The sequence below is a fragment of the Rosa rugosa genome, chromosome 4, assembly GCF_958449725.1.
Source record: "Rosa rugosa chromosome 4, drRosRugo1.1, whole genome shotgun sequence".
Taxonomy (NCBI): domain Eukaryota; kingdom Viridiplantae; phylum Streptophyta; class Magnoliopsida; order Rosales; family Rosaceae; genus Rosa; species Rosa rugosa.
Genome location: NC_084823.1, coordinates 48,691,658 through 48,717,036, shown reverse-complemented (window position 1 = coordinate 48,717,036; position 25,379 = coordinate 48,691,658). Strand labels below are relative to the sequence as shown.

At 40.3% G+C, this 25,379-nt stretch overlaps 4 protein-coding genes and 1 long non-coding RNA gene across 7 annotated transcripts; 2 read left to right on the top strand and 3 right to left on the bottom strand.

Annotated features, from left to right (window-relative positions):
- The first annotated feature begins 1,169 nt into the window (after positions 1-1,169).
- On the top strand, positions 1,170-7,442 carry LOC133743534 (uncharacterized). Its single transcript, XR_009863149.1, has 2 exons — positions 1,170-3,963; positions 4,752-7,442. It is a non-coding gene; the product is annotated as an uncharacterized LOC133743534 (long non-coding RNA).
- LOC133743532 (protein PAL OF QUIRKY-like) lies at positions 7,335-8,324 on the bottom strand. Its single transcript, XM_062171508.1, has 2 exons — positions 8,052-8,324; positions 7,335-7,960 (listed from the first exon to the last, which is right to left on the bottom strand). Exons 1-2 carry the CDS (start codon positions 8,206-8,208, stop codon positions 7,515-7,517), a joined length of 603 nt encoding a protein of 200 aa, XP_062027492.1. The 5' UTR covers positions 8,209-8,324; the 3' UTR covers positions 7,335-7,514.
- Positions 8,325-12,939: 4,615 nt separating this feature from the next.
- LOC133743565 (L-type lectin-domain containing receptor kinase S.1) lies at positions 12,940-17,579 on the top strand. Of its 3 annotated transcripts, XR_009863152.1 has the most exons (3): positions 12,940-15,199; positions 16,745-16,804; positions 16,931-17,579. XR_009863152.1 is itself a non-coding variant. In XM_062171539.1 (2 exons), exon 1 carries the CDS (start codon positions 13,185-13,187, stop codon positions 15,174-15,176), a length of 1,992 nt encoding a protein of 663 aa, XP_062027523.1. In that variant the 5' UTR covers positions 12,940-13,184; the 3' UTR covers positions 15,177-15,199; positions 16,931-17,579. The 3 variants fall into 3 exon arrangements, 2 of the variants coding, with proteins under 2 accessions (XP_062027523.1, XP_062027525.1); XM_062171539.1 differs by lacking the exon at positions 16,745-16,804; XM_062171541.1 differs by lacking the exons at positions 16,745-16,804; positions 16,931-17,579 and adding an exon at positions 16,149-16,502.
- On the bottom strand, positions 15,174-16,233 carry LOC133744942 (uncharacterized). Its single transcript, XM_062172965.1, has one exon. The coding sequence runs from the start codon at positions 16,231-16,233 to the stop codon at positions 15,448-15,450; it is 786 nt and encodes a 261-aa protein (XP_062028949.1). The 3' UTR covers positions 15,174-15,447.
- A 346-nt stretch (positions 17,580-17,925) lies between the features above and the next one.
- On the bottom strand, positions 17,926-19,099 carry LOC133744941 (uncharacterized mitochondrial protein AtMg00810-like). Its single transcript, XM_062172964.1, has 2 exons — positions 18,863-19,099; positions 17,926-18,816 (listed from the first exon to the last, which is right to left on the bottom strand). Exons 1-2 carry the CDS (start codon positions 19,097-19,099, stop codon positions 17,926-17,928), a joined length of 1,128 nt encoding a protein of 375 aa, XP_062028948.1.
- Positions 19,100-25,379: the final 6,280 nt, after the last annotated feature.

Genomic DNA, 25,379 nt, shown 5'->3' with positions numbered 1-25,379 from the left:
AATGAATCAAAATCACATGATATTGCTCTCTTATGTGTATGTCTCTCCTCCACCAAAATTAATCAGATGATTGGTTCTTGATCTTGATACGTTGCTAGAATCCCTTTGAATTTGCTAAAAGAAGGATTTCATGGGTTTTGGGTTGGAAGATTGAGTAATAACTATATCATAATATTCAATTAATTTAGTTTAAGAAAATTCCAAATTAGATTGTTTTGAATTTACTTTGCATTAAATGATGAGCCATGTATAGAAATTATTATTTTTACTTAGTTGTTTTAGGTAAATTATAAAACTATATGGTAATATAATGAAATTACAGAAAAAGAAAAAACCAATTTAATTGAATGTTATATTTGGGGAGGTAAGAAAAGTTTTTTTTTTTTTTTTCATTTTTCTCACTCTGTCCTTATTTGTCTTTTCATATGACTTGACAAAGTCTATTAATAACTGAAAAAAGTTGGAGGTCCAAATATCAAATTTGGAGGTCCAACTAAAACCACCTTAGATGTAATCAAATTAGAAAAAGTATAACCTTAATCACAATTTAAAGCGTGTGCCAATTACAGCACTCTAAAAGGAAGAGTATATTCAATAGTAAGCAGACAAACCAATCATAAGGTCCTTATCATTTAGGAGATTTATATAATTACTAGTAACTTCAATTGAAAAAAAAAAAAAAATAGCAACATAGTACGGGATATCATCGATCAAAACTGCTCAATAAGGAGAAACCAGGTAGTTAACCCAAATTCAAATAGAGCAAAACTAACAATACAATCGTGCGACAAAATCATAGTGAAGACTGAAGAATGAGAATGTATATTATGCGTGTGTGAAGGAATATTTTGCTTGAATCTCGAGGTAAGTAGCTACTGAAGCTAAACGATCTGATCTAGATGTTTTTCATACTATGAGTAAATTTAGTCACAGGATCAGCACAATGAACATAGCTCCTTCTCGTTCACTATCACAAACAACTTCTAATTAAAACAAAATTTAAAAAATAACAAAAGAAAAAACAAAGAACTTACCCTAAACCTTAAAAAAGAATAGAGTGGGTTCAATATAAATTACTGAATAACATGCCATGAAATTCTTCTCATGATATTTATCATTATATTTTAGACACTATCTTTTAGTAGTCATACAATATGTCCACTTTTAGTTTCTGCTTCTGAGATTGCATGTGTGTATTTGTAATTTTTTCCTGTGCTGATGACAAAGACGACACAATCAGAATTTTTTCCATCCAGAGCTGGATCATCAGTTGTATTGGACAGTGACTTCTCTACTCTTTCATCCACCTCCAAATGTAACCGAGGTAGTTCGATAATCTTGTTACCAAAAGGACTACAGAAAAGGAACTCTAGTATAGTAGAAGTAATTGAATAACCAACGCATTTCGAGAGAAGCAACCAACCATGTTTTGAAGCACAAATTGTTTAGTCATATTCATGGATGGCCGCTCTTGATTAATGTTCGCAATTTGGGCAGATTTTGAGTTCACGGGTGAAATTCTTTTTTGATGACCAGAAATCGCAAAACCCAAATCTCCCATATCTATCAAAATCGATTAGCCATGGCGTAATTGGACCGCAAAGCAAAGCGGGTAAGATCAACAATACTATGATTTGCGAATTGTAGTTAGAAATTACTTTTTGTCTTTTCTCTTTTTTCATTTTTCCTATAGCAGAATAATCACTGATGAGAAATTCTTCCAGCGGCAAACCAAATGACTTCTGAAACGTAGAATTTCTATGAGGTGATCGGAGATCCAGCAGTCAAGAATCAAGCAAGGAGTTTGATCAATGTCTACAATATTAGATCCTAGGTTTAATTTCAGGTTCACGAGAAGAATTTCAAACACGCAGCACCACAAAAAGCAATACAACATTAATATCTCCTATCAATATATGGAAACTTCAAAAAATTAAAGGAAGAAGAAAATGTGGTTCAAAGTCCTTACCCTCTTTGCAACCTCCTTTTCCATTTTGGTCATATACAATCCTCGGTGCTTATATTTGAGTGGAAGCAGGGAGGTCATTAGCGGTAGCATCATGGCCTTTTTCATGCAAATAAAGAGTTAATTGAAAAGAATGTTTTCTGCGCGCACATAATAGGGCCACAATTGTAGAGAATCAATATATAGATCTGCACCGATCCTAAATGTGTTAAATTGACAACTATGCAGTTCATCAATGACCAACTTTATTTCAGAAACTCAAGTTAAGGCTCAAGAGGAAAACAAGGCCAGTCAACTTAGCAAACCAAGATCATTTCTTACTTATCTATGACTTCCTGAAAACGTAATTACCTGAAAACTACTGCTGCACATATAAGTGGGGATATAAAAATTTAGGCACCTTATGGTTAATTAGAATTGCATGATTTAGCCAAGTTATGTATTATAGGTAAGCAAAATTCAAAATCTACATAACTTTTCTGCTTCAACTCTAACATATATCCTATTTTACAGTCTTCAAAATTTTTTTCCTAGAATTTAAGAGATTGTTGTAAATTTAGGGAATTTTGTATTCTCTTTCATCATTATCCCTAAATTACAATAAGCACTGAGAGAACCACCTGAGATAATAACAAGCGTCTCAACTAAGCATATGCATTCTAACATGCATCATTTAGTGAAGAGTGCTCTATAAGCTACTCCATTTGCTTTACTATTGTGATGACATACCGGAAAAATAATGCTCACTTGAAGCCATAGATAAGATCAGCTTTCCCACTATGGTGCCACTGGAAATATAACCCGATGACACTAAGTTTCATCCTGCCACTAAGAGGTTGTGGTCATTTGACAAAAGGAACTCGCCGCCTAACTAGAGCAGATATGGCACACAAGGTGCGCAGGTCGGTACAAAGCCCACATCTCCAAACCATAAAGTGGTAAGGACTTATTGAAAACAGAAAATAAGATACAACTAAAATGACAAAAAAAAAAACTGAAAATAACCTAGCAGCCTAGGAGTGGGGCATAACCTCTGTATTCTAACAAGCACTATTAGTAAAGAGTGTAACATTGACTACTCCATTTGCGATTATAATTGTGGTGACATACTGGAAAAATATTGCTCACGTGAAACCATAAACCAAGAATACCAACTTTCCCACTATGTTGCCACCGGAGGATATTACCCGACACTTAGTTTCATCATACCACTAGGAGGCTGCGACCACTTAATGAAGTAAGGAACTTGCCGACTCATTAGGGCAGACAAGGCACACTGAGTGCACAAACCAAGATAACGCCCACCTATCTCTACCAAGAATCGGTAGGAATTTATTAAAGCCCTAAGGCAATGAACAACTAAATAACATAAATAAAAGAAAAAATCAAACTTAAAACTCAAGGTTGTCCAACCATACATACGCAGTAAGGAACCCAATGACGTGGCCCAACCCCACCCACCAACCCACCAACCCAGCAGATACCACAAGCCCAACAACCACTCAACTCCACCAGTTCTGCGTCTGCGCCACTCTCACACCACCGCCACCACGCCGACAACTGATGCAACCAATGTCCCAACCCTTGAAACCCACCCAATAGACTAAGATAGATCTTGGAATAGGCCGCACCAATACCTGATCAATGACCTCAATCACATTCACCGCTACACACGCAGTAAGGAACATTAGTCGTCATTGTTGCCCATCCCACACAACTACCACAAACTGATGCCAAACCACCAAGCAACTCCGCCTATAAATCCGATCACCGTTCCGTAATCCAGATCAGAAGCGATCTGATCTCCACCCCAACGCTCCGCCAACCCGTTTCTAGACACCATCATGCCAAACGATCCCGATGTTCAACCATCGAATAACCAATGAACACCAGTCCCTTGTGACCACACACGTTGCACGCCAACGAGCACAAAGGCCCACACTGGCATAGAGGCGCAGCTGGATGAGTAAGAAAACAAAGGAGAAGAAATGTTGCGGGTGAGGCGCGTTCTATATATGGTCTTTTTAGGGTGTGAATAGTTTCTAGTATGGAATAATGGAGTAGAATATTAGTTGACTTGTTTAGCCTTGGACAAATTATGTCATGTTCATTGTTAATTATATTAGTAGTTCATCCATTGTTATACCTTCTAAAGAATTGTTTTTCATTTATTTTTACAAATAAATATAAAATGACCATATTATCCCTCATATGCAGGACATGTGACTCATATTTGAATAGAAGATGTTAAACTTGACAGAGGGGGTGTAAATCGGCAATTTTCGCCAAGTTCTTGGGGGTTAATTTTCGCATTGTAGGTTTGGAGTGTAAATTGATAATTAAGGTGTATTTTGGCAATCATATATATATATATATTTTTTTTTGGCAATCATATATTCTTTGATTGATATTTAATTACTTCATATCTTATCAAAGATTTAGTTCATATAATTTGGATTATTCATTTTGTTTTTGTCTTCAATAGAGGTCTACTAAGGGTTTCGTATTGAACGATATCCAAGGAAAAAAAGATCCTAGACTCTCTCTCTTCAGCTGCAAAAGTTCTCTCGACCCCTAGGCGTTTCCGACGTTATGCTTATAGACTTATAGATATCGTTTCCCAGAAACGCTATCTAAAGCAACACATCTACCATAACGGGGGCTATTATAGCGTTTTAGATATTAAGCGTTTGTGGTGCAGTGATAGTTGAATCTTCTCTGCTTTTTATTCTTATTGTGTGAACTATTAATTGATGCACTATGTTTCATTCATTGTTTTAATCAGGCAAGCTCATTGGGAAGGTGTATACGTACATTTTGGAGCGATGGGTGTCTACCTTCTTGCTGTTACCTTTTTTGGAACCTTCTGGCCTTATGGACTAAGATTGTGGGAGCACCTTTTGCAAGAACTTCTGGACTGGTACAGAACCTCGGATAATCAGTTTCTAGTGATATTGAGGCACAATATTCATGGAGTGTATGTAGTTGGACTTGCAGCTCTAATATTCATGATCATAGTACATTCCGTATGGCCTCTTTTTGCCTTTTTTGAGAAGAAGCAAACCTATACGCTAGGTCTGGATGACCTTGACAGGTTTGTCAAGACCATTGCAGAGCTACTCGGTCGATGCTAGGATGACATACATTTTAGGTATACACAGATGCAGTAATCCCGAATTCCCTTATCCCCTCTCTGATCACTTGTTTGCTCTTACAATTTTTCGTTCAGAAATATTGTTGTAATCACACACCTTTCCGTTCAGAAATATTGTTGTAATCACACTCCTTTCCATTCAAAAACATTGTTGTAATCTCACACCATGCAGACATGAATGTATTTTTACATATATGAACATCTACTTTTCCTATGGGGATTTCACTCTCTTTTGTTCTTCTTTTTCTCTATTCTTCACTCACACGACCCAAAATTGCATAGAAGAAATTTGATATATTCGTAACAAGTTCACTGTCAATGCCACAATACCTAGGGAAAATCTCACTCGGACAATCTTCAGCCAAGGCCAATGACAACATCGTTTCCATATTGAAAAACTCACTCTACTTCTTCAGTTGGTTTTGGACAATTTCCAGTCTAATATTTGAGATTCTAATTTGTTTGATTTATATAAAGCTACATAGTTTCGTAAGATTATGGGACATAATATAATGTGCTTGCCTTGTTGCAACCTAGCTTGTATGAAGTGTTGAACCATATTATAAATTGAATCAGATATCGTTTACTCATCCAAATTGTAATAAACAAATGCATGGTTGTGACAATTACTACTATTGTAATGAATTAGTGTATGTGTTTTTTTTTTTTTTACGAGAATAGTGTATGTGTTTAATATACATAATTCCAATTTAAGTGACTTTTTACAGAGTTGATCCTTGCACTTAAAATCTGTTTCCTCAAAGAAAATTGTGCACCCAGTGAACCTAAGAATTATCCCTCTATTATAAATTCAATAATATGGTGTACCCAGTCAAAATGGGGATTCAAGCCCAATTAGCCAATCAAGCCCTGACAGCTATTCTCTCCGAACAAACATCTTTGGCAAGAGCACCAATCAACCCAAAAGACAGCACATCAACCAAGTCTCCGCCCAACACGACTAAAACCCGGTCTAATAGCTTAAAGACTGCTATATATGTGTTAATGTTCCAAGTTTCCAACCCGATATCCAGCTTCATGTCGATCACAAAATTGTAATCTAGTCTTCCTCCGACCCAACATAGTCCTCTCTAGGACTACCTTTTTATTTAGGGACTAAAATAAAGTGAGCCAATTGCATAAACTTAGAATTATATTTCTATTGATCATGAGAAAAACACTTGAAATTATATTATTGTGAAAGACCAAGTCACCAACAAGAAGTAAAATATTCTATTTCAACTTCCAAAACTATTATATATCAGGTATTCATAGAAATACTCAAATACTTCAATTTTTCTGGGGGGGGTCATGCATGAAGAAAGCTAGGCTCTTGAGGCACACCTAAGGTTGCTTAATACCTTGGCAAAATGTCGACTAAAGTCTGTGAACTTGTCTTAGAAGCATCCTCTGGACCAGTACTTTGTCTTTTTCAAAAGTCATTCCTTCTTATTAGGATGATAGGATCAACTAGCCACCAACTGGGGCAACCATATATATTCGTTCCCACATACCCTCTTGGTCATATATCTTACAACTAGCCTTATAGTTATAGCGACCCGAGAGAACAAATAAGGTCAAGCACTCAGATTATTGAATTGCTCTGGTCGTCCAATAAAATCATGACACGTGACAAATTCTATTTCTTATTTGATGATTTTGCAATATGCAATTAGGCAGCTTAACCAAAACTGTTTTCCGACTTGGTCCACTTAGAAAGTTCGTGTCACTTATTTTTCATAATTATTTGATGACTTTATTTTAAAGCCATATTATTCCAATCCCATTAAGTATTCTCAAATTTTCAGACCAAGCTGGCATTTCAAGTTCAAAGCACAAGCGCTCCAGAATATTCCCCCAGCAAACAGGCCACCTGCAAAACACAAAAATCATTAACACAAATAATTAAAGACTAATAAATAATAATACGATAAACAAAACAGCTAATTAAAACGGGCGTAACCGAAACGGTAACGCGTCAAACGAGAAACGACTTGTAGTTGCAAAATTTTGTCCGCTAGTGAGCAGTGACACACCAATTACGACGGCACGTGGCAAGCATGGAGAGAACGTTCTGGACAGCAATGACTTAACGGCCGTAACCGGAGACCAAACTGACAAAAGTTATGTACCACAATTCCCGGCGCAACTTAATAAAGCGCCGCCCGTATATTTTTGTCATTATACCACACCTCGAAAATATGAACCAAAAAATGGAAGAAAAATAGAAGTAAAATCCTCTCTCGAATTCACAACAAACACGAAATTCCCATATTTTTGTTTTCCTTAAATTCCGGATTAATTTTCTTTTTTTTTTCGTCATCATCATCTATAATGTGAAAAAGAGCCTCTCCTCAAACAACGCTAGGGTTCCGGTCGCCGAATCGCCGCCGGTCAATTGCAGTGAGGAGCGTGAAATTGATGGGGGTGCTGGTGATAACGGTGATGCTGATACGGAATCTCGCAGGGAGTTCGCTGGACATGGCAAGGATAGTAGCACACTTTGCCCGGCCCTCTCTGAAACCCGACCGCCGTCGGGGAATAGTACCGCTTCGGCGGCGAATCGAAGTCGGAGTAGAGCGATTTCGACGGCGAACAGTCGCCGCTGGTCGATGTTGTGGACTGAGCAGGCGAGACTTGCTTCAGCGATTTCGGAGGAGACAGAATCGCTCTGATCTTATAGGAACGAGACGAAGGAAAAACACGGTCGTACTCTTCTATTAGATTCGCCAAATCCTCGTCGGACTTGATCGAAATCAACGTCTCCAAGTCGCCGTCCGGCAATTGACACCTGAGAGTGACGGAGTGGCCGCAGAACTCAGCGAGCTTCACCATTAATTCTGTAACATAAAACACAAAATCAGTAATGAAATTCCAAAATTGAGTCAAATTTCCAGTCAAAACTAACGAGTGGAGTGGAATTGAACAAACCTGAGAAGGAAATGGAGGGATCGACGGAGAGGACGCGGGTGTGGCCGCCGACGTAGCGGAGCTGGCCGTCGGTGTGGCGGAGGAGGATCTTGCCGCCGTAGCTGCAGAGGAATTTTAGGGTTTCGGTGGCGGTTTTGTTTTGGTTACCAGCTACCATGGTGTAGTGTGTTTTAAAGTTGAAAAAGGATCTAGAATTAGAATTGGAGAAGGGATTTAAACTTTGAAGAGAGGAAGAAGAGAGTTGGGGGCTTCAGGCTTCAAACCTCAGGGAGTGATTTTGGCGATTATTTATAGAAGGGATTTGGATGGGTGACGTCAGCGAAAGACCCACACGCAAAGGAAAAGTAGGAGTGGTGGTTTCCGTTATTATTCGGATATTCGTTTCCTTTTCGTAAACAATGAGGTGCGGAGTGGGCCTGGGCTGGCCCGTTAAGGTTGGCAAGTGTATGGAAGCATCATGAATATTAGAAATAAATTTTTTTCCTTTATTTTGGGAAAAGAAAAGAATTATAGGAAGGTTTTCACATTGGAGGGGAATTTATTCGCTGCAGAGTCAAAATGGAATCGTTTGTTGGTTTACCTTTATTTCACCTGCCTACAGCTGTTAGTTGGATTTGCAGTATTTTCTACTGAAAAAGACTTGCACTGACGGATACGCCAGGAAAGTTTCTTTTGTGGTATTTTTCTTCCGTTTGATAGTTTATTTTTTGGGGTAAATTCTTTTTAGATTTGATGTGGATTTGGATGGGGCGTTTATTCGATTCTTGCGGTTTCTTAATCGTCAATTAGGCTTGCACTTGCGACGAGGTATATTAAGTAATTGTGTGGTACTTATGTGTTATATCTTTATTCATTTTAATTACTCTATTATTAATCAGTGATTACTTTTGATCAAGTGTCGATCACACAAGAATCTAGGAAGTTCAAGATTCTACCAAACGCTCAGTTATCTCGCAGAAAATCTGAAAAACCTCTATCTCTATCACTCTTCCCATCAGTGCAAAAACAATAAAAAATGAGTCAGTGGCAAAACAATGAAAGAGAACTGAGATAAGACGCAAAATCATCCAACCTCTTAGGCTTATTACTATTCATCCAGCGCTAGCGCTTTAGAAGAGAGTATAATTAGTATTGTTGCAAATAAAATTGTGTAAGATCTAAATGTGATAATGGTATTTAATTATACGTGCAATAAATACTATGCCCGCCTATCATTGGACTCTCTAATTAGCTATTTCAGAATGAGAAATACTGAATACAATTCACTATTTAATGCGTGAACACCTTATGGTAACTATATTCCGCATCAACACTTACTTGGAATGAAGAACCAATTTTAATCTTTGTGAATTATTTTTTAACACGAAATAAGCATAACAGAACTCATCGATAATTGTGCTCCTTTTCTATCGTCAAATAATTAGCTGTTGGAGTATGTTGGATGGGTCATGGGTCATTCAGTTTGAGATTGGTGTATACTCCACGAAATGTCATATATGGAAAAAGAAAAATGCATTCTAGAAAATCACCATATTTAGTCTTTGTAATTTAAATGATAACCTAAATAAATTTACAGTTACTTCAATTAGTTCTCTCGTTAGGCTATTTTGTTGAAATTTTTGTTAAAAACATGAGACAATCTTTATAGAATAAGGTGAGAATGAGTCATAAACAATGATATCGAGGAAAGGGGTCTTCAATTTTCAACCTCAAAGACTCATACATATAAAATAGGAAAAAATATAGTTTAGTCACTCAACTTTCGCTTGATTGACACTTTGGTCACTGATGTTTATAAAATTTCACTTTAGTCACTCAATGTTAACTCCGATTATCACTTTAGTCCGCCGGTGAATTTTTCCGATAAAAAAAGTCACATGACGCCTCACATGCCCTTTTTTAAGGGTTATTTTCATCCTTCAATGAAAATTTCAACCTATATTCAAACCAAATCTGAGACCTTCCCATTTCTCTTAAATCTGAAACTTATAATTGACGTATTGATCTCCTTGCTTGCTTTTGATCTCGTGCTGCAATTGGAGAACAACAAAACAGAGGTAATGATATGGGACTTTTTTTATAATTTTTTTTTCCTTTTATTAGAAAAACTTGGTCATTTCTGTTATGTTGGTAACATGTGAAGATATCTCAGTTGTGACATAATATCAGTAAAAGACTAAATACTGTCAACATTGGATCCATGTGGGTCATTGGAACATCTATGGAAGAATGTATAATGAAGACATTGAAAAACAAGCGTGGATATCTTACAAGACAATTCCCATAAAGCTTTTGCTCATGTAAGAATATGTTCTATAAGTGTTCTAGTAATGATATGGGACTGTTAACCAATAGCTCAGACATGAAAACAAATATGAGAAGGTCCTAGAAAAAGAGAAAATGTTTGATGTGTTTAATGAATTTAATAAGAGAGATACAATGGCCATAGAAAAAGAGAGATACAATGGTTGAAGGAAAAGGGGAAGGGAGGAAAATTAGAGGGAAGCCATAGATTTTGGAGGCAATTGTGAAGAGTTTGAGGAAAATGGCGGTAAATGGTGAGGGACAAAAATAACCCTTAAAAAATGACATGTGGGGCATCATGTGACATTTTTTATCAGAAAAATTCACCGGCGGACTAAAGTGATAGTCGGAGTTAAAGTTGAGTGACTAAAGTGAGATTTTATAAACACGAGTGACCAAAGTGTCAATCAAACGAAAATTAAGTGACTAAAACTGTATTTTTTCTTATAAAATATGTTTCAACGTTGCTTAGCTACACCTCAGTCTCATTATATTAACACTTTTGATCAAACAGTAAATTTTGCTTCCTATTTTATTTTTTTATTACAAGTTTTGCTTCCTATTTTGTCAACTAAAGAATTTATTAAAGAACAAAAATTAGGGTTTCGAAAACACCAATAGAGAGAAGAAAGATGAGTCCAAAAAATGGAATAGAGAGTGTTGCCAGATGCCAAGAGGACAAATGGTGCTACCGTTATTTGGTTAACTCCGTGGATATAATTTGGCGGCCAATCTTATCGAGTGGGAAGCGTGTTTACGCAGAGGCTGACACGAGGAAGGTAAAGGCCAGCTGCTAAGCTGACACGAAAGCATGAAATGAATAGCTCCAAGTTAGCTGGGTTTGGCCCGAAGCTCACATCAGCCACCGGAAAATGAGAGGGTTTATTTGTGGTGGCCAATAAAGGGCCAAGGGCAGGCAAGATACTCTATGTATGGTCAAGGGAGATGTGATGCTATAGGTGCTTCAGTGGCTGCTACGTAGCTCATGACTCATTAGATGGGACATGGTGTGCTATCCCTATAATGATAATCCAAGTTCCGAACTCTTGCCCAATTTTCTTAGTTTTGATCTTATAAGTTGAATGCCCTATTAAATCAGACAGTTGTTTTAGCTTTATTGGTTCTTGATGTGTGACAAACGAATAGGGCGAACATGGCAACAATATAGGTCATTGTTTCTAAAAACAAGTGATGAGTGTTGTGGGGAGCGGTGAGCAGCTTGTATATACACGTATCTAACATGTTGATATTTTCTTTACTTTATCTACTCAAGAAGTGAACAGTCAAGTACAAAAATTTAATACAGAAGGTCTTAACATAAATGTGTGTTCCATCCTCTACAACTTAAGGATGACTATCTGTGTGTGGTCGAGGAGATGTAGTGTTATAGGTGCTTCACTAGCTGTATAGGTCGTGACTCATTAGATGGGACATGGTGCTATGCCGATAATGATAATGAAAGTTCCAAACTCTTGCTTAATTTTCAAAAGGATGGAAAAAGTTTTCTTATTTTTGATCTTATAAGTTGATGACCATATTTAATCATACAATTATTTAGGTTTACTGTTTCTTGATGTGGGACAAACGTTTTGAGCCATACTAGTCTATCTACATGTAGAACATAGTAGTAGTATAGAACACTGTGTCGAAAGAATGTTTTTGTTTTGTACATAAAAATTTAAAAATATTCTTACTTCTTTTACATATAACGAGTGTTATGTGCCATGGTAAATGAGTTTATATATATGTATCTAACATGTCAATATTCTCTTCACTTTAACCACCTAAAAAGAGACAAATATTGGTATTATTTCCGGATGTTCTCTTTATGCTTATTGTAATCTGGGGTTCAGGCTCTACGTCCCCCCCATGTATTCTGAAATTTCATTAATCAAGGCTTGAGGGCAGCCGCACCAGCCCCATTTCAAAAAAAGAAAAAAAAAAAGAGACAAATATAAAAATTTCGCATAAATGTGTGTGGTTCGATTTTCTATAATTAGTGAAATTTATAAGATTTCAAAAACTCTAACCTAAACCACTAATTTTGCATCAAAAAAAAGAAGAAGAAAAAACCACCAATTCCAATGGCGAGACCGGATTTTCCTACTGAAAATCCTCTCCTCTTTGTATGAGCAGTACGAAAAGTGGAAGACTCAATGATTAGATTGGCCAAGGAAACCAAAATTTAAGTTTTTGGTAGCAGGCAATTGTTGGGGATCTTCTCATTATGTTCTCTTTGAACTTTGGGCTAGAATTGGTTGGACGCTAATACCCAAACGTACCTCAAGGTTTGTTCTATACGTTGGAACTGCAATCATCAATTTTATTGGGTCAATCATCAAAATCTTGTATGTAAAGTTTACAAACTGAACTGTGCAGCAACATTTTGACTAAAACCCATTATCACTCCAACCATAAGACTTAACACTAGTGGGTTGCCCACTAATCTAACGACTACTAATTTTGAAATTTCAAATCTCCTAAACGATATGCGTTGCAACACGTTGGAATGTATGTGATCACGAATAAGGTCCTCAATGACTTTTAGATCGTACTGTAATGATTCTCCGCAACATTATAGAATATTCGAAATTTGTAGTTAATAATGCATATGAATTTCAGCTCCCGCAAAAGTAGACTGTAGTACTTTTGGGTAAGAAATAGGCACACGGGGGGCCAGGTCGTATCTAGATAAAAATAAAATTTGAATTATTGACTGTGACTTGAGACCTGCAGCCCACATCTCCAGTTCTCCACCCAGACTCTCACATCCATTTTCTTTGACCAGTATCCCACTTGGCCGCCGCCGGCCACCGGAAACCTCTTCCGATGAGGTCCTTACCTCTCCCCCTCCTCCTCCTCCTCTTCCACGTCCTCTCTCCTACTCTCGCCCTCGACTTCCTATTCAACTCCTTCTCCAACGTCTCCAACGCCACCGACTTCACTCTCATCAACGACGCCAGACTCGACGCCTCCACCGTCCGCCTCACAAACGACTCCGTTCAGTACTCACTCGGCCGCCTCTTCCACACCACCAAGCTCACCATGAGACCTAATTCCACCTCCGCTTCCCTCGCTTCCTTTTCAACCTCCTTCGTCTTCTCCGATCTCCCCGAAATCGCTTCCAGCCCAGGCTTCGGCCTCTGCTTCGTCCTCTCCAACTCCACCTCTCCCCCCAACGCCCTCGCCAGCCAGTACTTCGGTCTCTTCTCAAACGCAACCCAGGTCGTAGCTCCCTTACTCGCCGTCGAATTCGACACGGGCCGAAACACCGAGTTCAACGATCCCGACGGAAACCACATCGGAATCGACCTCAACAGGGTCATATCGGAGGTCACTAGGCCCGCCGGCTACTACAATTCCACCGGCGGCTTCGTTCCGGTTCAGATGCGGAGCGGCGAGAACGTCCGGACTTGGATCGAATTCGACGGTGATAATCTCGAAATCAACGTCACCGTGGCTCCGGCTAATCTGCCACGGCCTACTCTGCCTACGCTGAGCTTCAAAGACCCAAGGATTGCGAACTACGTGTCGTCGGAGATGTTCGTTGGGTTTTCGGCGTCGAAAACGGAGTGGATTGAGGCGCAGAGAATTTTGGCTTGGAGTTTCAGTGACACTGGGGTTGCTAAAGAGATCAACGTGACCAATTTGCCTGTCTTCAAGCTCGAGGCTTCTTCGAAATCCTTGCCTAAGGGAGCCATTGCTGGTATTACAATAGGTTGCGTTTTGTTTGTGGTGACTTCAGCTTATGGAGTGTACTTGTATTGGAGGAAGAAGAAGCTGGAGGATGAAGAAGATGATGAGATTGAGGATTGGGAGATGGAGTATTGGCCCCATCGATTTTCGAATGAAGAGCTGAGTGAGGCTACTGGTGGATTTTCGAAAGATCAGCTTTTGGGTTCTGGTGGATTTGGGAAGGTTTACAGAGGAGTTTTATCGAACAAGACGGAGATAGCAGTGAAATGTGTGAACCATGATTCGAAGCAGGGGTTGAGAGAATTTATGGCAGAGATTTCGAGCATGGGGAGACTGCAGCATAAGAATTTGGTCCAAATGCGAGGGTGGTGCAGAAAAGGAAACCAGCTCATGCTTGTGTATGACTACATGCCTAATGGGAGCCTCAACAGGTGGATTTTCGACAGGCCGAAGAAGGTTTTGGGGTGGGGGCAACGGCGGCGTGTGTTGGCAGACGTGGCGGAGGGGCTGAACTATCTGCACCACGGCTGGGACCAAGTGGTGGTTCATAGAGACATTAAGTCGAGCAATATATTGCTGGACTTGGAAATGAGAGGCAGGCTTGGTGATTTTGGATTGGCCAAGCTGTATGGGCACGGTGAAGTGCCTAATACCACTCGTGTGGTCGGCACGATGGGGTACTTGGCGCCGGAGCTGGCTACCATAGCGTCACCAACAGCAGCGACTGATGTGTATAGCTTTGGAGTGGTGTTGTTGGAAGTGGCGTGTGGAAGGAGGCCTATTGAAATGGGGGCAGAGGAGGAGGAGGAGGCAGTGCTGATCGATTGGGTGAAAGAGTTGTATTCGAAAGGGAGGGTGAGAGAGGCGGCGGACCAGAGAATTAAAGGGGAGTATGATGAGGAGGAGATGGAGGTTGTATTGAAGCTTGGGTTGGCTTGTTGTCATCCTGATCCTCAGAGAAGGCCTAGCATGAAGGAAATTGCGGCAATTTTGGTTGGCGAGACAGTGTCCGAGCCAGCACCTGCCGCATTGTTATCAGAACTAGCACGCGGCGAGGGTGGTGATGGTGCCGGCAGAGAGGAAGAATCAGGGGAAGTAGCATTCCAACCCCAGCATTCAGTGTGAATATGTGTTTTGGTTGAACAACAGTAAGTTCTTTGTGTGTATTATACAAAATGATATTTGATTTTTGAATTGAATTGAACTCTGGTTAGTTCGTAGCAACCTCAGCCACAACCTATGATCCTCCCAATATCATAAGATGGGATCCTATAACTGCATTAAACCAAAACTGCAACTAATCAAATGGCATTTAAGAAAACCTACTCTAATCTGACCATAAAAAGGGTCAGTGACTATTAGACCTTTCTCGATTCATGGTGGTGATCTGCATATCTCAATTTCGCCTTGTTCTTCTTCTCTTGATGGTTTCAAGCACTGGCAACCTTCTCGAATCAATTACAAAGCAAAGGCTACCTGTTGCAGCATTTCGAAACATCCATACGGTCACAAAATCTTGCTTCTCAACCAGCTTATGATCATGGCAAAAAGCTTTCCATCCTCCGGTCAAGACATGAATCTTTTCCACCCAAATTTTGAACACCATGGGATACTCTTTACCATCCACATCATAAGTTGTGACTTGGATTCCTCGTCTAAGATCTTCATTCTCATTCAACAATGGCATTAGGCGCTTTTGGACATCCTCTTTGCTCATAGCTAGCCTTGATTGGTCATCCTTCACATCACTAAATGTTAATTGCTTCTCAAACGGCTGACTGCAAATTTCAATAAATTGTCGTAGGCGTGGGACTGGTGGGAGATTAGGAGGGGCATAGTTTCCATAGAACAAACCTTGACATACGTTTGAGTTTGCTAAGCCTTGTCCAGCATAAATGGCTTCTTGTCCTGTGACTTGCAAAGCTTTTCTCTTAGCACCCTGTTGTAGTCGTTGGTTTCTATGCAAGCCTTGGGCAACATTAACAATGCATTCATCTCCTTGTTCTTTGATTAATACTGTTTTTCGTTTGTCTTTGGCACTAATTTGACTAAGACACTTGCGGTTAGTATCCTCCAATATCTGTATGTCTTTTGCAGAATCAACAAGCACATGCTTCATATGACAAAGATTAAAAACGGCCTTCATCATATCATCGTCTTCTTCATTGGTCAGCCTAGCCATAGTAGTTTTGTGCTTGAAGAAATGGTTGGCCTATAGCTCTCACCAAACCTAATGTAGGTAAAAGAAAAGAATATCCGAGTATTTAAAGGAGAAAATCATGAAGATTTGCTCCTCTTAAGATTCTGGCCTATGTAATCGTTCCTTGATGTTCAAGTAATTAAACTAGTGTAGAAAGTCCTGTAATACTATTAAAATATTTAAGTTATTGTACAACAAGATGTTCCTATATATGGGCCTCTAATGTATGGGACTTATGGATTTAGGTTCAAGTGATTTTTATGCATATCCAACTCTAGAGGTCTAAACTAAAGGAAACTCAGCTACGTTTTCTTTGCCCCAAAACCTCAGCTACGTTTTTGATATCAGGATACAAAGATTCAGACGAGATCTGATCTATTGTTAACTTGCTTTTTATAACTCGGCTAGGATTTGTAGTTGTACCTAGTCCTAATTGGACTAGATTTCCTACCGACCCCGAAACCTCTGACTTTACCCTCTTGCCTTCGATCAGCTTTCCTCCCATCTTTTTCGGCTACACACACTCATGCTTGATGTTCAGTTCAACGCACCGGTTAGTCTATGCTATTCCTCTCAGTTGCATTTGGATTCCTCTTTTTTCTGCTGCCCTTTTTCTTCCAATTGTCCTTGTTAGTTTATGTTTTCGCTCTTGTTTTGACTCCTTTTTATTGTCATTCAGTTGCATCTCAGTGCGTTTGCTGGTGCTGTTCCCAAGTTGCCAAACCTCCAGCATTTGGAGTTGGTTATATATTCTAGCTGATGATCCATGGGGCCTTCGTCGATTAGCTGCTTTCCTCCAGGCGTCTCCACACTCGAAGAAACTTGTGCTCCAGGTACGTGTTCCTCCAACTTGGTGGACTAATGACATCACATGTTGCGACATGGTTTTTGTGCTCTCACTTTCGGCTACATTGTTCACCCCCTACATTTACATTCGCATGCTTGTACGACCGCTATTATTACGATCGATATACTCACGATCTCTGTTGGACAATTATACAACTATAACTCCTGTCTTGTAATGGTAGAAAGACTTGAAACTGTGTATTAGACGACTGTCTCCTTTTTTTATCTCCCTCAAGCTGATCTTTCTTGCAGTTTTGTTGGGTTCAAGACTTCTGATGTTTACTTGCATGGTCAAAAAAAAAAAAAAAAACAAAAAGAAGAAGAAGACTTGCGACTTTTGAGGTTAAAAGGATTCATAAACCACAAGGGTGTTTTGTCCTAGTTTAGCCGTTGTTTTGTATGATATGATATAACTTCTTTTTGGTAATGGAGGCAAGACATGAAAGCTTGTGGTTACTTTTACTTGTTTTTCTTTTGCTGAATTTCACAGTCCTTTGTTGCGTGAACGCTAAGAAATTGGTCTCTTAGTGCAGCTGCAATTCTACCCAATCAAGTGCAGCTGCAATTCTACCCAATCAAAGGAGAGTTGTACAATGATGTGCATAAAGGATTTGAATGAAGTGTTGTCAAACACACCAAGTATATTGATGAGTAACTTACAAGTACAATTCTATTAGGAGTGTGAGACTCTACATATAGAAAAGATAAGACTAGTAAACAGAAACCTATCTACTTGTGCGTCTAGGAGGAAGCGAAGATAATTACAAATTAAGGAAGATAATTACAATGGTGAGTATTAGATAACAGAAGATAAGTCCTACAGCTTGATCAATTAATGATTGGTTTATCACTCCCCCGCAAGCTGAGTGGTCTAGGAAGAACAGGAAGCTTGGAGACAAGAAAATGAAACCTGGAGGATGACAGACCTTTACAAAAGGTGTCGGCTACCTGATCTGTAGTAGAAACAAACAAGACTTGAAGTTCCTTATTGACAACTTTTTCCCGAACATAATGGTAATCGACCTCAACATGCTTTGTACGAGCATGAAAGACGGGATTCGAAGCTATAGCAATCGCGGAGAGATTATCAGACCAAATGGTAGGACATTGGAGAAATAAACTAAGATCACAGAACATGGCTTCGTTCCATGAAATCTCAGCTGCAGTAAATGCTAGTTGGCGGTACTCCGCTTCGGCACTCGATCGAGAAACAGTTTTATGAGTCTTTGAACTCCATGAAATCAAATTCGGACCCAAATAAACACAATAACCACCTGTAGATTGTCTATTATCCGGATCACCTGCATAATCCGCATCAGAGTAGGCACTAATGAATAGGGAACCAGGTTGATATTTTAAACCATGATGAATTGAGTACTTCAAATAAAGAAGAATGCGCTTCACAGCCGTCCAATGAACAGTGGTTGGGCAATGCATGAACTTACAAACTTGATTCACTGAGTAAGAAATGTCAGGGCGAGTTAAAGTAAGATACTGGAGAGCACCCACAACACTTCGATATTCACTGGGATCAGAGAGTTTTTCACCATCATAAAGACTCAATTTTTGTCCAGAAGGAGCCCGAGTTGTACAAGGTTTGACTTCATGCATATTTGTGCGATGTAGCAAATCAACAATGTATTTCTTTTGGGTCAAATATAGAACAGGTCCATCATATGAAGCTTCAACACCAAGAAAATAGTGAATAGAACCAAGATCCTTCATAGAGAAAAGATAAATAGATAAAATTAGAATTTGAGCCAACCAGAATTTGAAGGTATGGTGCTATTTTATCTAGAATTTGAGCCAACCAGAGTGCATAGTTGGTACGATCCAATTTGATGGAGAGAAAATTAGTAACAGAGGGAGAGGTCTCAGGTGATGATGTGGTGGACATAGTGGTTGACATGGTGGAGGATTGAGTGGAGGTGGAAATGGTGGAAGATTGAGTGGAGGAAGTGAACCCAGCAGAGATGGAAGAGGTTAATGGAGCAGTAGCCATGGGAAGGGTGGTGGGAGGGAAAAAAAAAAGTGTTGGATGGCTCTGATACCATAAAGGATTTGAATGAAGTGTTGTCAAGCACACCAAGAATTGTGGCTGACGATTATATTGATGAGTAACTTACAAGTACAATTGTATTAGGAGTGTGAGACTCTACATATAGAAAAGATAAGACTAGTAAACAGAAACCTATCTACTTGTACGTCTAGGAGGAAGAGAAGATAATTACAAAGGAAGATAATTACAATGGTGAGTATTAGATAACAGAAGATAAGTCCTGCAGCTTGATCAATTAATGATTGGTTTATCAGTGCAGTGTCCACATGACCATCTCAGGGTAGTGGAAATTGTAGGGTATCGCGCGTGTTTCCAAAAAGGCTATTCAACATCTCATGTTCTTGACCGAGAATGCTGCTGCATTGGAGAAAGTTGGCATTGATCCCGCTTGCTGCTGGCGCAGTGGCGCCATCATCGCACTGGAGCGTACAAGAGTCTTTTAGAGGTCAAGGAGGAAGGAGAGGCAAGAGACTAGGCCTGGTCTCGGGTCGGGCCCGAAATTTGTTGAAACCGAGACCGAGCCCGAAACAATCGGTTCGAGCCGGTTCGGGCTTTTTCAAAAGTGAAACCCGATAGAAACCGATCCCAAACGGGCCGGTTCGGTCTTCGGGCTTTTCGGGCCCAAATTCCCAGTTTTGTCTACAAGTTCAATAATGTGCAAAATATACCCAAAATTCGGTAAGAGGCGAGGTTTGAACCGCCGACCTCTAACACAAAAGTCTTACTCCCAACCACTGGAGCACAAGACGATCTTGACATTGTGCCTGCAAATTTTATATTTATTTCCTCCTAGGCAGCTTTTCTTAGTTGCGGAGACCAAGAAAGTGGAGACAACTTTCTTTTCTTTTCTTTCTTTTCTTTTCTTCTCCTCCCTTCCACCCGTCCTTTCTTTTCTTCTTCTCCTTGGTAGCTGCAGCAAGCCAGCAACTTTTCTTGGTGGTGGGAGACAACTGACAACTTTTCTTTTCTTTTCTTTTCTTCTCCTCCACTTCCACCCGATCCTTTCTTCTCTTAGCTGCAGCAATTCCCATTATGCAGTTTCTATTTACCATATATTCATCAAATCAACACCATAGATCATCCTCACCGAAAACCCATAATCCCAGATTCTTTCTTCAGTTCCTTCCTCTTCCTCGTCTTTCATCAACTGCAAAATACTCTCCTTTTTCTTCCAGTTCATTCTTCATCAATCTACTTCGATCTACTTCAATCTCAAGCTCAGGAGGCCATCAGGAAAAGCCGGGGCGGCATGGGAGAGAAGAGGAGTGAGGATGAGGATGAGGATGAGATTGATGATCCTAAGCTTAAAGAGTTTTTGCAGGTGATCCAACCTAGGATAGCAGAAGAGAGAGCAGAGGAAGAAGGGGAATGAAGAAAGAGCAGAGCAGAAGGATGATTCGGTCCGTATCGGTCTTTCGGTCCCAAAAAATATCAAGCCCGAGACCGACCCGATAAATTGTAATTCGGGTCGGGCTTTGCACCGAACCGGTATTTTCCAATACAAAACCGAACCGAATCGGGCTTTTTTGATCTGTTCGGGTCGGGTTCTCGGGTTTTCGGGTCCAGACGCCCAGCCCTACAAGAGACCATGCTATGCTACAGCTTAAAGAAAAAAAATCCCTCTAACAGTTGAATTTGTATGCTTGTAGTTATCAATTGGGGTGCGTGATATTATATGGAGAGTAAAGATATGTTCCTGTTAATTATTACTCAGTAGTCGTGACATGCATCCCTGCAATAGATTCCTCTTTTGCTGCTATCATGCAATTGCATCTGGGAATGTTCATGATTTATGTTTACGTCTAGTTTGGATTGTAAGTTAAGAAGAAAGTGCCGTCTTGATTAAAGAATTAATGACTGTAAAACTAATGTACGTTCATGATCTATCCATTATGTTTCGTGTAATGTTGCAAACTCTCTTATGACATCTTAGATTTTTTTTTTGTTTTTTTTTTTTTGCCCTATGATATGAGCATCTTAAATGGTTTTTGCTTCATCGTCTAAAAAGAAGAAGAAAAGGAACTTTGGTAAATCCCAAACCAGCGGATGGATACAAATTGTAGAATTTGCCGAGAGTGTATGCCATAGTAGAATATAGAAGCGGGATTAGGGTTCAAGTTGTGTTTACTAGAACTTCATGTTCGTAAACTTTGTACCAAAAGGGAAGAGGCGGAAAGAAGTTGCGGAAATCTACTGTGATGAGTCCTGAATGTACTCCTGAACATTCTTCCGTGATGGGTCCGAATTCGACCCATCACGAGCCATGAATATCCTATGTTGGAACTGCCAAGGGATTGGGAACCCTTGGACAGTTAAGGGGCTTAAACTCCTTAAAGGGTTGATTACCCTAAATTTTCCCAAAGTGGTTTTCTTGAGTGAGACTAAATGTTTGGTGGAGGAGATGGTAGGAGTGAGGACAAAACTTGGTTGGCGTAATGCTTTTTCTGTTAATTGTAAAATTGTTAGTTGTCATAAAGGGAAGAGGCATAGTAGATCAGAGGGCCTATGCTTGTTGTGGGCAGAGGATATAAATGTGAGTCTCCTATCTTTCTCGGATTTTCATATTGATGTGGTTATTAGAGAGGGATCCGGGCCACCTTGGAGGTTCACGGGTGTATATGGACAACCTAAAGCTGAGCACCGCTTTTGGACTTAGGCTCTACTAAGGGATCTTAGGGACAAATGTGATCTCCCATGGGTGGGTGATTTCAATGAAATTTTACCTTTACATGAGAAGGAAAGTGGTCTCATAAGGAGGGATGTTCAGATGCGAGGTTTCAGGGAGGCCTTAGGGTTTAGTTCACTCCATGACTTGCATTTCTCTGGCCCATGCTTTACATGGAAGGGTATTCGACACGGTAGGGATGTGAGAGTCAGACTGGATAGGTTTGTAGCCCAAGACGAGTGGCGTCATCTGTTCCTAAAGTCGAGGGTTATTCATGTCAATCCAAATGAATCCAATCATCTTCCTATTATCTTGGAGGTAAGGAGGAAACGAATGAGGAAAATGAGGAGGAAAAAACCGTTTCTGTTTGAGGAATACTGGTTGCGAGAAAAAGATTGTAGAGAGGTGGTTGAAGCAGGTTGGGAGAGTGCAACTGGGACTTGTCCACTTGAGAGAGTCCAGAATAGAATCTTGAACACACATGAGGCTCTCATCTCTTGGAGTCGTACTTGATTTGGGAGCCTCCAGAAAGACATTGAAGCAGTTAGGGCTCAGCTAAGTATTTTTTATGATAAGTCATTTTCAGCTCAACCGTACCTGATTAGGGGCGGCTTGACCTTGAATCAAAGCTTCAAGAGTTGCTTCAGAGGGAATAGATATTTTGGAAGCAGAAGTCAAGGGTTGTGTGGCTTACTGAGGGCAACATGAATACCAGATTCTTTCATCAAGCTGCAAAACAGGAGGAAAAAGAATCTCATTAAGGGGCTACACAATGATGGGGGAGTATGGAGGTCTGAGGAGGAGAAGATTGAATCGGTGGTTTTGGGGTACTATAGGGATTTATTTCAGAGTTCCAATCCACAGCAGATCCATGAGGTTACTGAGCTCCTTCCGAAACTTATCACTGATGAGATGGACTAGTCCCTTACGGCTGACTTTACCAAGGATGAGGTTTGGGCAGCCCTTAAACAGATGGGGCCTTCTAAAGCGCCAGGGCCGGACGGTCTAGCCCCGTGTTTTTATCAACAGTTCTGGTCGATTGTTGGGGACGACGTTGTGGAGGCTGTTTGGGCTTTCTTGAAGTCCAGAACACTTGTGAAGCAAATCAACCACACATATGTAACCCTAATACCTAAGGTGAAGGACCCCAAGCTGGTTAGTCATCTCCGGCCAATTAGCCTCTGTAATGTATTGTACAAAATTGGGTCGAAGTGCTTGCCAATTGATTAAAGCCTCTACTTGTAACTCTGATCTCCCCAACCCAAAGCGCTTTCATCTCGGGTCGTTTAATATCTGATAACTCGCTGATTGCCTTTGAAGTGTCACATTACCTGAAGAGATTGCGAGGAAATGGGAGTGGGTTTTATGCATTGAAACTGGACATGAGCAAGGCGTATGATAGGGTTAAATGGCGGCTTTTTGGAAGGTGCTTTGCTTCAGTTTGGTTTTGATCTGAAATGGGTGCACTGGATTATGAACTGTGTTTCCACTGTGTCCTATTCTTTCATATTGAACGGAAAACCTAAAGGACATCTGACCCCTTCTCGTAGATTACTACAAGGAGATTCTACATCCCCATACCTGTTCTTAATTTGTGTTGAGGCTCTTTCTCGTTTAATTATGGCGGCTGAATGCCAGGGCAGGGTGCATGGGGTGAGTATATGCCAATGTGCTCCAGTCATAAGTCACCTGTTTTTGGCAGATGACTCGTTCATTTTTTTCAAGGCTGAGAAAGCGGAGTGTGAGGCCATAAAGAAGATCCTACTGAGATACTCCGGTGTTTTGGGGCAGCATATAAACTTTCAGAAGAGCAGTATTTCCTTAAGTAAGAACTTGTAGCTCCATGAGCAGTTCAGGTTAGCAGAGATTTTGGGGGTTGAGAGAGTGGCCGAGCACGACAAGTACCTTTGGCTTCCAACTGAATTGAGTTATTCCAAAGCAGAAGCTTTTTGTTTCTTGACTGAAAGGATAGAGAAGAGAACGCAGGGGTGGAGGCATAAAAACCCTAAGTGTGGCTGGGAAAGAAATATTCATCAAGGCAGTTTTACAATCGATACCTAACTATGTGATGAACTGTTTTGAGCTGCCTAAGCACTTGTGCTTTACCATGCACAAGCACATGGCTCAATTTTGGTGGTGAGACAAGGGGGAGGTTAAGAAAATTCACTGTATGGCATGAGAGAAACTTTGTGTTCCTAAAGAGGAGGGTGGAATGGGGTTTAGAGATACGGTGCACTTCAATCGTGCTTTGTTGGCCAAACAGGGCTGGAGGTTGATTCAGCGCCTAAACTCCTTGGCATCAAGATTACTCAAAGCAAGGTACTACCTGTCTACTTCTTTCTTTCATGCTTCATTAGGTCATGACGCCTCATATGCCTGGAGAAATATTCTAGTGGGTAAGGAAGTTCTATTGAAGGGTTTACATTTTCAAATGGGTGAGGGGAGCAGTGTTTCGGTATGGATGATCCTTGGCTTCCTTTACCCTATAGTTTTGAACCTTTCTCCTTGGCAATGATGGGAACAGAGGACTTCTTGGTGATTGACCTCATCGATTCAGAGACCCGAGAATGGAATTTACAAGTTGTGCAAGAGCTCTTTATGAAGGAGGAGGCTGACCTAATAGTTCGTATTCCTCTCAGTTTGCATCAGTCTCGGGACAAGCTTGTGTGTCACTTCGATAAGCATGGTGTGTATAGTGTTAAAAGTGGTTATCATATTTCAAGAGTGACTGAAAATTTAACTGAGCGGTCCTCTACTTCGTCGGGGGTAAAATCTGGAGGGCCAAGGTTCCTCCTAAAGTACGAAACTTTGTGTGGAGATTGTGCAAAGAGATTTTGCCTACGAGAGCGGCCCTAGTTAAGAGAGTAACTCTCCCATCCCTAGAATGTGCTTTCTGCAATAATGAGGTTGAAACTAGTATGCATATCTTTCGTGATTGTCCTATGATTCAATGCTTGGGCTCATGGTTCGATCAGACTGAAAGCGAATGCTTTTCCGGCGACTAGGGTGTAGGACTGGGTGATGATGATCTTAGAAAGCCTCATAGCACAGCAGGTAGAGATCTTCCTTGTGTTACTCTGGGCGGTGTGGTATGAAAGGAACTCGGTGGTATGGAATGGTGGAGGTATCAACCCTTTTCAATATGGGTGCCTGGGCTCTGAGACTATTGGAGGACTATCACATGTGTCATCCACTTGTTGCAAGCAAGCCTAAGTGTACCAGAGTTAAGTGGACCTGCCCCCCTAGCGGTAGGCTTAAGGTGAATGTGGATGGGGCTTTGATAGCTGCTGATGGTTCTGGAGGTATATGGGTTATTGCTAAGGACGACCGGGGTAGGTGTGCAGCTGCTTTTGTAAGGTACATACCTCATGCCCAATCTGCTATGCATGTAGAGGCAGAAGCAATGCGAGCTAGTTTATTGATAGCCATCGACCAACAATGGGCTGAAGTGGAGTTTAAGAGTGATAGTGCTATCGTACTGAATGCCCTAGCTAGTGATGTGGAGGACATGTTTGATGTTGGAGAGATATTGAATGACTGTAAGTACTATATGCAGTC

Excerpts from the sequence above, each read along its gene's own strand:
- LOC133744941 (XM_062172964.1), bottom strand. The coding sequence starts at position 19,099 with ATGGCTACTGCTCCATTAACCTCTTCCATCTCTGCTGGGTTCACTTCC. Across the intron at positions 18,817-18,862 it reads CACCATACCTTCAAATTCTG|GATCTTGGTTCTATTCACTA; the intron begins GTTGGCTCAAAT and ends TTCTCTATGAAG.
- LOC133743532 (XM_062171508.1), bottom strand. The coding sequence starts at position 8,208 with ATGGTAGCTGGTAACCAAAACAAAACCGCCACCGAAACCCTAAAATTC. Across the intron at positions 7,961-8,051 it reads TCCCTCCATTTCCTTCTCAG|AATTAATGGTGAAGCTCGCT; the intron begins GTTTGTTCAATT and ends TTTATGTTACAG.
- LOC133743565 (XM_062171539.1), top strand. The coding sequence starts at position 13,185 with ATGAGGTCCTTACCTCTCCCCCTCCTCCTCCTCCTCTTCCACGTCCTC.
- LOC133744942 (XM_062172965.1), bottom strand. The coding sequence starts at position 16,233 with ATGGCTAGGCTGACCAATGAAGAAGACGATGATATGATGAAGGCCGTT.